Source organism: Onychomys torridus, chromosome 6, assembly GCF_903995425.1.
Source record: "Onychomys torridus chromosome 6, mOncTor1.1, whole genome shotgun sequence".
In the NCBI taxonomy this organism is placed as follows: Eukaryota; Metazoa; Chordata; class Mammalia; order Rodentia; family Cricetidae; genus Onychomys; species Onychomys torridus.
This window is the reverse complement of record NC_050448.1, coordinates 113259395-113272846: the sequence shown is the minus strand read 5'-3', so window position 1 is coordinate 113272846 and position 13452 is coordinate 113259395. Positions and strand designations below refer to the sequence as shown.

General features: G+C 42.5%; 1 protein-coding gene across 2 annotated transcripts; it reads right to left on the bottom strand.

Annotated features, from left to right (window-relative positions):
- Positions 1-44: 44 nt before the first annotated feature.
- On the bottom strand, positions 45-13042 carry Trmt10a (tRNA methyltransferase 10A). 2 transcript variants are annotated; one of them, XM_036189269.1, is made up of 8 exons: positions 12908-13042; positions 8722-8925; positions 7761-7923; positions 6840-6911; positions 5838-5912; positions 4042-4191; positions 2278-2383; positions 45-943 (listed from the first exon to the last, which is right to left on the bottom strand). In XM_036189269.1, exons 2-8 carry the CDS (start codon positions 8904-8906, stop codon positions 687-689), a joined length of 1008 nt encoding a protein of 335 aa, XP_036045162.1. In that variant the 5' UTR covers positions 8907-8925; positions 12908-13042; the 3' UTR covers positions 45-686. The 2 variants fall into 2 exon arrangements, with proteins under 2 accessions (XP_036045162.1, XP_036045161.1); XM_036189268.1 differs by lacking the exon at positions 12908-13042 and adding an exon at positions 12380-12625.
- Positions 13043-13452: the final 410 nt, after the last annotated feature.

The window sequence follows — 13452 nt, the reverse complement described above, 5'->3', positions numbered from 1 at the left end:
TGCTCTGTAGACCAGGCTGGCCTCAAGCTCACAAAGATCCACCTGCTCTGCCTCTCAAGTGCTGGGATTAAAGGTGTGTGCCACCACCGCTGGCTAAGACTATTCTTGTGATTATTTCAAAAGTATGAGAAGGCATCACAAGGGAGGCACAGGAATGACTCCACTGTCCAAAAGAATGAATTACTGAGCCCAGCAAACAACTGGTATTCCTTCTAGAATTAATGTATTTCTTCAAAAGTACCAAACTGAACACAAAGCTACAGACAGAGGGGCAGCCTCCCAAGTCCAACGTTCTAGTGACACACAGAACATCTGCTCCAACAAATAGGTCACACCAAAATGACATGGAGAGCAACAGAGAAGACCCAAGCTAAATCAGAAGGCACGCTCTGAAGCATACACTCCAGCGAAGGAGGAGAAGGAAGGCATAGCATAGGGAAACATTCTCCATGACTCTGATCTGACGTCAAACAACTTTGAAATCATACTTTAAGTCTTCTTACACAAAACCAAACAATCCTTTCTTGGTGCTTAAAAGGTTTTTCATTATCATTTAACTCTTGACAGGATTTAAAATTCCATAACAGGGTTGAGAGAAAAATCAGTGTTCTTGTAGTCTGAGTATTCTGTGAGGTGCCACACTCTCTCGACTCTCCCTCAGTGGAAGGACAGCTAGGGAAGGTTGGTCACTGTGGGACAGGGCTCACTGGGGACACCGGGCTGCTCTGCGGGCCCTGCTCTTCTTTCTGTGGTGAGTCGGGGTGATTCCTGCAATGTTCTCCCTCGTTGGAACTGTCCCTCCCTTCTGGCTGGGACTGCTGGTCCTGAGGAGAGCTTTCACAGGCTTTGTGTGCAGGAACAGCTCCTTTCCGTTGGGGTAAGATGGTAAAAAATGCCTCTTGCCAGTCTCTCGTTTCCAAGAACTCCAGGATAATTTCAAACACTGCAACAGGGACAAACGGCAGACACTCCTTACTCGGCTGTCTTATAATGTGACCCCCGTGCTGAGGGCCGATTTGTCCTAATTACTGCAAAGGTCTCACCTCCTCTGCCTTCTGGCTATCAGTTTTGACAAACTGCCCATGGCTCTCCAGTCTTTGTTCTTCCCAGCTTTTCCTGAGGCAGCATCGGTTGTCAATCATCATCAAGGGAGGACCTTCTGAGGTCCCACCCTCTCCCATCAGTGCTGCCGCCTCCTCTCTCAGGGACTAACTACTAGGACACAGATGGCTAGCATTCAGCTGCATTTCTTCATCCCCTAAGAGAACCACACCAAGAAAGCTTCTGCCTGCCGTCTGTGTTTGCTTCCACAGGAGTAGGAAGGAAACCATACTGTCCCTAGCTTCACCACACTATGGGAGGGCTTTCTAGATAACTTCGTAGAAAAGTAATTTCCAGTAGATATCAAAGGTTTTCGAAGAAATTTCCTCACTGAAAAAGTAATTTCATTTCTCTAACCCTATAAAGCCTGCTATATAAAAAGTATCTAGGATTACATAAATTATTGTGGATGGTTAAAATTGTCCTTTTTAAAAATAAAGGGTTGGGGATTTTAGCTCAGCAAGCACCAAGCCCTGGGTTCGATCCTCAGCTCATAAAAAAATAAATAAAAGGGCTAGAGAGATTGTTCAGTGGTTAAGAGCACGGGCTGTTCTTGTGGAGGACTGGGGTTCAGTTCCCAGCACCCACAACTGCCTGTACAACTCCGGTTCCAGGGGTCCAATCCCCCTCAGGCCTTCACAGGCACAGATATGTACTTGGCACATATATACACATGCAGGCAAAACACTCACACACAATGAACAAAAGTAATTTTTTCTTTTTAATTAAAGCTGAGTGGCTTGGTGGCACATGCCTTTTATCCCAACATTCAGGATGGAAGCAGAGGCAGGTGGATTTCTCTGAGTTCAATGCCAGCCTGATCTACATAGTGAAACTATGTCTCAAAAAATTTTTTTTTAATTTTATTTTTTGGTTTTTCAACACAGGGTTTCTCTATGCAGTTCTGGAGCCTATCCTGGATCTCACTCTGTAGACCAGGCTGGCCTCGAACTCACAGAGATCTGCCTAGCTCTGCCTCCCGAGTGCTGGGATTATAGGCGTGCGCCCCCACCGCCCGGCTAGCTAGTTGCTTTTATGCCATCGTAGGTTTTCAAAAGTTTCTGAAGTACTCACTCTTATTTCTGATAAACAATTGTCTTCTCTTTTCTATTCATCAAAATCTGAACTGTACTGTCTCTTTCGAGTGTCCACTCAGGTACACCTTCAGTAGCTTACCATGGTTAACTGCCAGGACTTTTCGACTGTTCATCTTCACAAAATCTGCAAGAGGGAGCTGTGCATGTTCAATTCCATAACTGGACGCTTGTCTAAAAGTGAGTCCCTGAGAATAAAGACACTGGACTTAGATGTACACAGTCTATGAGACGGTAGGCCTTTTTCAGAAAGGACTTCTGTGGAGAAAACTATCTCGAGAGTGTGGGTATTTAAGTCCTAGCAGTGAGAGAACTTCCGGCCCTTGTATAATCACCTCACTGTCCAGAGGTGAAGACCATGCATTCCCAGCAGTTAAGAAACCTCTCAATGGCAGACCAAGGGATGGAATCTGTTTTCTGATTATTCTCTTTCCCATCCATAAACCCCTTTCTCACAGGATTAAACTCTCCAACTGAATTCAGAGAGAAACACTATCACTCTTTCTGAGAGTGAAATATACAAAGGACGCTCAGTTTTAGTCATAAACCGAGGCACAAACATACAATAAAATGAAATCCTGAGTGAGAAGTATTCCAGCTGTCCTTACATTTTATTTTTCCTTTCCATCAACTAAAAAACAGTGAGATAGGATTTTTATATTCTCAAACTGAAAATACTTTAAGTGTATGTCTATCCTACATGAAAAATCCCAAAAGGCCATACAGGAAGTGTAAGCTGAATCTCTCAACAAGTACTAAGCATATGGGGAATGGGGGAGTTGAAAGGAGCCAGGGGCTTTTGGATAAAACTATTAGAGAACCAGACAGCATGAGCAAAGAACCTGTTCAAGCATAAATTATAAGCTAGAATTTTCCACTGAGAACAACAGAAAAGTTGAAGACAAGGTCCCTTCGATGTTCTAGAGTTGCTCATCTAATGGCTAGCCACACCTGGCAACTTGAAGATTACAATTAAAAAACAAAATCCAATCCAATTTCTCTTGGATTACACCTTGGTGCTCTACAGATCACCTGTGACATGGCAGAAATTCTATGTACACACTGTTGCTGAAGAAGATGCAATTCCTTCATATACTGTGCTGACAATAAGTTTTAGAAAAAATACCTTTTCCTCAGAAAAATAGGATGAATTGAGCATGTTGCAAAGTACATAATAATGTTCTCTTCAGAAAGTTTTGTAACTTTTTATAAAAATATGAGATGAAAAAAAATAGAGGAGAGAAAAAATAATTTGAGAAATCATATATTTATAGACTAATATAGAGCTGGAGAGATGATCCAGTAGTTAAAAGCACTGCTCTACCAGAGGATTGGGTTCATTTTCCAGCACCCATGTGGTGGCTCACAACTGTCTGTAACTCCAGTCCCAGAGGTCCTGACACCATTTTCTGACCTTCAAGGGCATCAGGCAAGCACATGGTGCAGACATACATGCAGGTAAAACACATATAATTTTATAAACTTTTTAAAAAAATTGGTATAAACTTCAATAGCTTAGCAATCATTAGCATCAGAGCCCCTAGCAACACAGCACAGCTTAAACATGCAGACTCTGCAGCAGTATGGTCATGTCCAATAATCTGCTTGGCCACCTACCATGATTGACTTTAGGCTTCATTTCTTTGTTCCTCAAATCCTGCAACTATGAATGTAGAAAATGACTGTACTGACCCCCTGAGCTGCAGGGAAAGTCAAGTAAGCTAATGTGAAGTCCTTTGCTTAGCTTAGGTCACCAAGACAGTAACAGTGCTCAAGAAAGACCGTCTATCATTAGGACTTTGTCACTATCTGAAAAACAGATTTAGGTAGGAGCAAAGCACAGTACCTTGTGATGGTTGTGGTCCACTAACCCTCCAATCACATAGGCCTTTGACTCATCTAAGTCCTTCAGGACATTAGGAGAGTCTGACGTCAGATAAACCAGCTCTTCTTTCTTTATGAGTTCACTATAGTGCTCTGCTTTGATGTGGATATCCTTTAAAAAACAAAAGAAGGAGTGTATTAATTGGAAGGATACTGTGAAAGCTGGCTAAAAGTGATTATCCTCTTTTCCCAAAAGGAACCTGCCCAAAAGCATTTGAAATAAAGCCTGAGAGGCTATTGCTAGAATAGCATTTAAAATCCATAACCAATTCCTTATAGCATAACTCAGTCATTGACATATTCTACTAATCTTATTTCCTTGGTTGGGGCCTCAGTCCCTAACATAATCCGCACATTGAGGGCAAACTAAGTTTCTAAAATCTCACTTGTTATTATTCAGTCCTTTCCTGGAGGTCAACTCCAAACTCCTTAACTTAGGAACTCTTTCCTGAATATGGCACTAGCCTATCTTTCTCATTTTATCTGTGTCCAAAAAGAAAAAAGAAAAGCACATTTTTCCTGCCTTCTTGATCACACTGTTTTCCAGATAAGAAATGCCTTTTCCAATTACATCTCCTATGTGAATCATCGAAAGGAAACTGATTGTCAATTTAACTCATTGAATGTGTCTGTTTCTTCAGGAGACAAACTTGAAGGCTTCTTGACCAAAACTGTCAGTTCAAATACAAGACTGAGTAAGAGCTGGTAGTCCAGATTTTTCAAGTCACATTAATTGCCTGAACGATATAACCAGACCCCGACTTTCATACAACAATTTTAAAGAAAATCAAGTGAAGCAGACACTTAAATTGTATGCTACTGATTACTATGATTACTTTTCTGTAAGGCAGTATGCTATAAACCTGACTCCCATACTTCACAGTGACCTCACGGGGCATCTACGTTACTAGAAGCCACTGAATCTGCACTTCTCTAGAAAAGTGAGGGCATAAATAATAAGCTTGGCAGGACACAAACTATAAAGTATGCTTGTCCAGTGCATTCATTATTTCTTAGAAAAGGAGACATGAATATAGAGGACTTGCTGAGGATGATCCTCTTGCAGATGTCTGTATCATAGGCTGTTAATGAAGGCTGCCGTTAGGTTAGTGCTAGTGGGGAAAGATGGAGACTGTGAGAGCTGAAAACACACAGTAAGCAAACACGGACAGACATAACACAGCACTCCTCTGCACAGAAGAGGACCCAGCCAAGCTGGCCACACTGGTACCGCATCTTTACAAATACCTAAAACAGGGAAATTAGACATCACAAATAAAATTTAAACCTGCTAAAAGCCACACTAAAAAAAATAAAAATAAACAAATTAACTTCAATATATTTTTAACATAATATGCCCATGTTATATTCCCCAATTCAGCACGTATCTCACATTTATAGCACATGTCAACTCATGATCCAGATTTTCACCTCTCAGGAGTTTACAGCCACGTTTGGCTACTGGTCACAAAGTGGACAGCACGGATTTAGATGTAGAGACACTTCCAAGTTTTCGAGTGAGAGTTTTAGGTCGTTCTTTCGTGAGAAGTGGCTCTAAACCAGCCAACAGTACTTATGAGAGTGAATACAGATGAGCAGACACCCCACTCTCTTCTTTAGCTCCTCCTGTGTGCCTTTAGAAATGGCTGTAACGACACCCAGGCTTGAGCACACCGTTCCTGAGAACCGGGCAAAGCAAGAGGCCTTCCTGGAGCTCAGAGGTACCTGAAATGACATGGGAGTGGACTGTCCTCCTACCTTCCAGTTGACCCATCCTTTGTCATTTTCATTCATGTTCTTTTTCAGTTGACCTCCATGGCTTGTCAAATAAAACTGATGAACGATTGGTGAGCAGGGGAAGAAGGAAAGTCATCAGTTCAGTTCAATACTTTACCTCCCCCATCACTCATCTGGACACCAGTGAGAGACAACACAGCTTTCAGATTTAGAAAAAGGGAACTGTGCTCAATCCCAAGCAACCTGACACAGCTGGCAGAAAGACAGGTGTTAACCCCTGGCCGTGGCAGCCCATCCACATGTTCCTCCTCCCACATCCTCCTGCACACTCCCTGCCTTCCGTTAGGCTCTCATCCACCCCCCCCCCCCCCCCCCCCCCCCGGGGGAAGTGCTGCTGCAGAGCCTTCCCTGACACCTACTTTACAGCTGACTCCAGGATGCTGAGGGTCTTGTGAAGGGAAAAAGATGTAAAGACTGGCCCTGAGGTAGGTATAGAACTGCACAAAAACACAGTCCATACTACTCGCACGTGGTAGAACACACAGCTAAGCACAGCACAATGGGAAGTCCTTGGTCCTTCATGTCTCTGTGACCACTGCAGCAGCCCACAAGGCTCCACAATCACTCTCAACTAAGTTTAAGAAATCCTTTTCAGAACTGTCAATGGCCCAATAGGAAATGGAAAACAGACACACAGCTAAGAGGCCCTGCTGCACACATCAGTCCAGGGGCAGCCTACCTCCCCTCCTCTCCCACTTCCCATGCTGGAAGGCATCAAAAGCTGAGAGACTGGTGTGAAAATATGCACGTCCTAAAACAAAACCCACTACACGGCAGTGAACAGACTGAAAATGTACAAGGCTGCTGACTCATGTTCAAAGTATTTTTACAGGAAAAACTGATCAGATAAGTAGGATACAAGAAACCTCTAAGACTCCCAGGCAAGGGCAACCGCAACAATCCAAGCCTTTTATCATGGGAGATGGAAAAAACCCTGAGTTTTCTTTAATTCTTCATACACACCTGCACAGGATGTGATGCACGTCGATTTTCTGCATAACATCGTTGAATCTGCTTATGAAGTTTCTTAATATCCTATAAAATAGCACAATTTAAAAAACAATAAATAAGACGATTGTGATAGTTTTTGTTTGATTTTCCTACACACTGACAAAATTTCTACTTGTAAAGTTAATGCTCCATAATTCACCTATCCTTCTGTCCTTTATCTATTCAAGATGCCACTTGACGCTGTCTTAACAGACAAGAAAAACAAAACCTTCTTTTCAGAATCATGCTATTTCCAAACTTTACCCCAGTGGTACTGGTAAAATGCAAGATTTAAAACAAAATTTGTGTGTGTTTGCGTGCCTGGACATATGTCTGTGCACCATGTACATGCAGTGCCTCCAGAGGCCGGAAGAGGGGTCGGATGCCCTGAAACTGCAGTTCCACAAGGCTGTGAGCCACCACATGGGTGCTGGGGACCAAACCTGGGTCTTCTGCAGGACCAGCAAGTGCTCTTAACAGCTGAGCCATATCTCCAGTCCTGCCACAGGCTTTTTTAAAACAAATTTTGAAACAGGACTTCACTAAGTAGTCCAGGCTTGCTTCAAATGTGCTATGTGTCCTAGGCTAGCCTGAAACTCTAAGATCCTCCTGCCTCAGTTTCCCAAGAGGCAGAATTACAGACAGATGTCATCACATAACTCCATAGGTCTTTATCACTAATATGTGGTTATGAAGTTCTACTATCTAATTCTGGGTAAATGTCTACCTGTGTATATATAATCACATACATAAATATGCATACACATATAAAGGCACTTAAATTAGAAGAGTTTTTGAAAAACAAGATGTAGTTTAATACATAAATACTGTCTATAATATTACATACGAGAATAAGTGATTTAACCTAGCTCACACACAGGGACCTCGGGATACCTTTAACACCATCAAATCATCGAAGCTACAGTCGATGACAAGGCGGAGGCTGCTGTGAACAGCGTGTCTCCGGATGCGCTTTCGGTCACTTCCATCTGAGCTGGACTCCAGCTGACACTGTCGCTCCAACTTCTTTCTCTTGCGCTTTTCTTTTCGTTTTTCCCTAAAATTAGTAAACAAATCAACATGTTTGCTATTTGTGTATTTAGACATTCACAAGACTTCTAATTAAACAAAATGCCAGCTACATTTGTAGACAGTCATGCACTATGAAACATGCCTCTTCTGTGGGGAGAAAGGGGTCAGATGCGAGAACTTTACACACGGAGAAAATGACTTGGCAAAGGTAATATAACGCTTCCTTTAATGAATAACTGAATATATTATTCAGTAGTTTCATTACTGGAACTATAGTACGCCTAAGAAAAATAAGAGTTATGAAGAATTTTACTTTCATAACTCACCCCCTAAACGATTTTCTAGTTCAATAATCATTGGGAATACTAAAAAGAAAATTAACTACATTAACTAAAAGAACAAAAGTAAAAGCCCAATGTTTTCCTAATCTCTCAAAGTGTTGGCATTAGACAATGGCTCTGGCCTAGATGCTTTCGGGGAAGCCTGTTTAGCCATATCATGTCAGGCCAATGTCTGACCTTCCTGTGTGGTTGTTTTATCCGTATCCAGGACACAGACACCCGCTCCCTGCCTCAGCTGTTCCAACAGGTGTCCCGCTAGGCAGGCAGTTTTAGAAGGGAAAAGGTGCCGCCCAGCCTAACAGTGTACTGCGAGAAACGTCAACAATTGAAGGCTGTGTGGTTTTAACAGCAACTCAGTGTTAGCTAATAACACGCACACAACAACGTTATTGTTCTCACAACTTCAGTTTCGATGAAGACGACATTAACAGGCCCTGGCATCCCGTTTCTGAATGAGAAGTAGCATGCGTGGAAGTACGCACTTGCGCAGTTCTCGCTGCTCCTCCCATTGCGTTTGCTTCAGCAGCTTCTTCATCTGCCGTTTAGACAGTGGCTCGGTCCCTGCATCTAATCTTGGCTTCCGTCCCTCCTCTTCACCTTCACTCACGCCTGGCTGTCTTTCCACACTAGGAGTCTCAAGAGATGCCGGCAGCACTTCAGAGGACATGTTTGTTGTTTCTGAAAACCTGGAAAGCAACGTTGTTTCCATGAATAGATAATTTACAAACACAAAGCAAAATAACCCAAATGGCCAAAAGATGCCAACGATTGTTAAAACTCTATCACTAATAAAAATACAATTAGATAGTTAAATCCCATTTATTGGCAAAGATCTTTACCTATCACTTAACATGGATTAAATTCCATCCGTTGACAGTACCAGTAAGGACTAGTGTTTACATATACTACTGAGGGCATCATACAGTTTTCCAGAAGGCAAGTTATGTCTTCAGAGTTGTAATACACTGCCCTAAAGTCTAGACGCCATAACCCGGGATTATTTGAGGAAGGCTCAGTGCCAGGACTGCCCAGAGGATGGACTGCCCAGAGGAGGATATTGGTGTGTGGCCATATCTGTTTATTGCTGTGGAAGGGGCCAGCCCACTGTGGGCAGTGCCACCCCTAGGCAAGTGGTCCTGGGCCATATAAGGAAGTTAACTAACACGAGCAATGGAGTAAGCTGCCATGCAGCATAGGCCACGGTTTCTGCTTGAGATCCTGCCATGATTTCCCTCAGTGATGAACCATGACCTAGAGGCATAAGCCAGAGACACCCTCCCTTTAGCTTGCTTTTGGTCAGGGTATTTTATCACAGCAACAGAAAATCAAATAAGGACACATACTGACCTAGCAATTTATTTTCTTAGAATAAATTCCTGTGAGTCAGAAATGTACATTACAATTTGCATTCATTCTAGCATTATTTTTAACTGTGAAAAGCCAGAATTTACTTGAGTGTCAGCAAAAAGAGTAAATAACTATGGTTCCTCTAATACATAACCAATATATGATAACTCTATAAGGTCAGTTACGTATAGTAAGCAGCCAGTAAAAATGCTATTTCCAAAACTACTCATTGATAAGAGGAAATGGCTATATTTTACATAAGTATCAAAGCAAATACTAATATTCTTATTACACCAAATTGTTTTTAAAAAGTACACTCATCTTCAACTTTTGTTCATGGATATCTACATTTTATAACTTAAATGATACAAGTTTTCTTTCTCTAGTAAAGTCATTGTATATCTGGAAACACTTTAGTTATAGCTAAAAACAAAATGTAAAAGTTGATTCTGTAATCAGTTTGTGAAATTCTTAGGGTTGGCTGAAATAAATCTTCATTTAAATCTAACCACATGCCTCTTGATCCATATTAGCTAGAACTGAACTTGCCGATCAGAGGGAGGCTAAACACTCTGCAATGTCTTTACTCTTCAGTAGTATTAACAACAAAGCGGGAAAGTGCTTCCTATTGATCCCTGCCAAAGACTAAGCGTGATCTACTAAATAGTCTATGGCCTTAAGGAACATTCGGAGATTTCTTTTTTAAATACAGCTAGCTAATACGTCTCTACAGAGAGGCAATCTAAGCAGAAGAGGAGGAGGAGGAGAGGAGGAAGAAGAAAAGAAGAGAAAACAACATTCCACAATGTAATAATGAGAGAACGCACCCTTGCAGAACATAAACAGTAATTTTATTATGTGATTCTCATGTTCTTTGACAGTACAGTGTCACATTAGTTGAGATTTACTTGATTCTTATTTCATACTTAGGATAACTGAGTGAGTAGATACAGTGTTTCAATGACTTGAAAAGAAAATAAGAGTAATACCAAACAGTTACTAATTCCTCCTGAGTTTGATAAAGAATGCATCATCTAACAAAATCTCAACCTCACCAGAGTGGACTGTATTAGATTTACTTTAAAAAGAAGTCACCATGAGATTGGATTTATCTGAATTTAAAAGTTAATAAATAATTCCTATGAAACAAGGCATCTTAAACAAATCTAGCAGACAGAATATACTCAAAATACTTGGCTGATTAAAGAGACAAATGAGCCGGGTGGTGGTGCACACACCCTTAATCTCAGCTCTTGGAGAGGCAGAGACAGGTGGATCTCTATGAGTTCGAGGCCAGCCTGGTCTACAGAGTGAGCTCCAGGACAGCCAGGGCTACACAAACACTGTCTCAAAAACCAAAAGAGACTGAGTCAGAGAGTGTGAGAGAGAAAGAATAAAATCATGGCATTATGACTCAAACCCAGCTCCAACATCAACACTTCCCAGTAACCTAAATCCTTGGAGGTGGGGGTTCTGAAGGGACCGTGCTGACTGCACACTGCTGACAGACAGCTCTGAAGGCATTAAACTCAAAAATGTATAGAGATAACGGAAAAGCAAGGGATAATGGTAAAAGCAAGACTCATTAAACATGAAAACTTAAAAGCAAAACTAAAATTCACAGGAAAACATTTTATGAAACAATTTTCAATTTCTGCTTATCCATGGCAATATTTTTCAGTAGTTCTCTATGTTGTTAAAAAATCTGAAGTGTTTGTTGAGCTATATATTGTGAGGATTACAAAAGCCATGTTTTATAACTCGCCTCCACCAGGGGGAGCCTTTGTCTTTTACATCTAAAATGTCTCAAGTAATTTAATTTGACCTATCGCAGAATAGTGACATTTTTGAACAGCCTATCAAAAATAAGGAAACATGAACTAGACCTAATATTAATTTTTTAATCGATTCTCGAAACACTGTGCTGGGTGAGTTTCCTAAGCTTTAATTAAATAAGCCAGACGTACTGAAACACGTATACATGAAATGCAGATAAAATACTAGCTGGCTATCTTATTTGGGCTAGACTTTACCCAGATGGCTTCCGCTCCGACTGTCTACCATACAATAAACACATTGTGTACGAATTTGCTGCGATTATTTGTTATGCAAAACATGGCACTTTTGAGCATACTTTTAGTTTGGGTTATGACGTCTCTATGGCAGAGTGTCTGGGGCTCCTCCCTGACCCGCAGTGATGCTCACAGTATGTTCATTCACTAAGCCAAGTCAAGCACGTATTTAAGAACACTTTACAGAAAGTATAGGACATAAGCGTGAAATTTTACTGCAGCACAATTTTTAAAAATGGATGGCTAATTCATGGATATAGGTTATCAGATGGGAATATAAAACTGAACAATGACGACTAAGAGTATTTGGTGTGGGGAGAGCACACATCATCGAAGACAAAAACCTCAGCTGTTACCACACCGAATTAAAACAAAACAGCCTTGGTGGTTTCCAAGTTTTCTTTTCGGGAACTGTCGAGTCGCAGTAAATGCAGAACAGAATTAATGACCTGCCAGTAAGTTGTTTTTTTTTTTTAAACGTGTTGTTCAGCTCCGAAGCAGAAATAGCCCTTTGTTCATTTGTCAAATCCCTTAACCAGAGTGCTGGCTTGGGCGGAATCTTAAGACAGTTTCGGGGGGGTTTGTTTGTGGTTTTTTTTTTTTTTAAGTGAATAATCCCCCACGATCTCTTTACACCTCCGGACAAAGAGCCACATTTTAAACACAATGTATTCCAGTGGCATCTAACAACTCGTGGATCTTAAACTCATCCTCAGCTCACCACGAGGCTCAGCCGCATCTGCAGCAACCGCCCCTCGACTCCCCACATCCGACCGCCGGGCACATCAGGCCCAGGGGAGAGAAAAGAGGAAGGGCAGGGAAAGCGCCTTGCCCGCGCTCCAACAACAACGCAGCACTGCGACAGGCGGCCCTCAGACTCCACATTTCTCTTCCTCTCACGCTTCCGGTACAGACCCCCACGAACAACAGACACCCGAGACCCGCGCGGCCCAGGGCCCGCGCACGCGCAGACACAGGCCCGCGTGCCCGCCCCGACCTCGCCGCGCGAACGCCGCCCAGCCCGACGAACGCAGCTGACCAATCAGGCCGCTGCAAACAAGGCCGTGGGGCGCGGCGTGGGACGCGCCACCTGACGTCACATCCTTGGAGAACAGGCAATTACTTCCCGGGCTATTGCCCTCTCCCCCGGAAGCCGTGGTTGCAGCGGAGGGCAGCGTAGTTCGCGTTCCTTCAGCATCCGAAAGGATACCAAAGAGTAGCCGCGCGACAGTCGCAGTGCCATATTTACCAAGCTGCGGGGCCGATGGGGAACGCCAGGGTTTGGTCAGAACGCCTTTCTGAAGTGCCCACCGCTCCACGCGTCAGTCCTCCTTCAGAAACTTCAACTCCCAGAGGCGGTGGTTGCACGCCTGGTTACGGCACTTACGGCATACGTCATCGAACTGCGCCAATTGCAAACAAGTTAGGGAAGGAGGCGGGGCTTGTAGGGGGCGGGGTCAAGACCTGGGTTTAGTTGGGGAATGTAGTAGCTACCACGAGGTGCTTTTCCCTGGCAAGAATTAATTGGTAGTCACAGGCGTTTATTCATGTGTCAGCTCAGGTCGCGAGAGGAGTATAGCCCCACTTACAGAAATCAGAATACGAAACAGACAAAATGCTCTTTTTTTCTCGGTGTTGAGAGGGTGATCTATTGCCCAAATTATTTCTAATTTATGTAGGTAAAGGTTACTAAATAATGGTTTTTTCATAAGTGGAAAAAATTTAACGTGAAGTTCTTAATAAAAATGCATTGACGTTAAGAATTGAAGTTTTTATATCCTTAGTAAAAACATA

Coding starts and splice junctions, on each gene's coding strand:
- Trmt10a (XM_036189269.1), bottom strand. CDS start 8,906: ATGTCCTCTGAAGTGCTGCCGGCATCTCTTGAGACTCCTAGTGTGGAA. Junction 5,913..6,839: donor GTGCATCACATCCTGTGCAG/GTGTGTATGAAG, acceptor ATCGTTCATCAG/TTTTATTTGACAAGCCATGG. Junction 944..2,277: donor AGTCCTGGCAGTTAACCATG/GTAAGCTACTGA, acceptor TCCCTGTTGCAG/TGTTTGAAATTATCCTGGAG.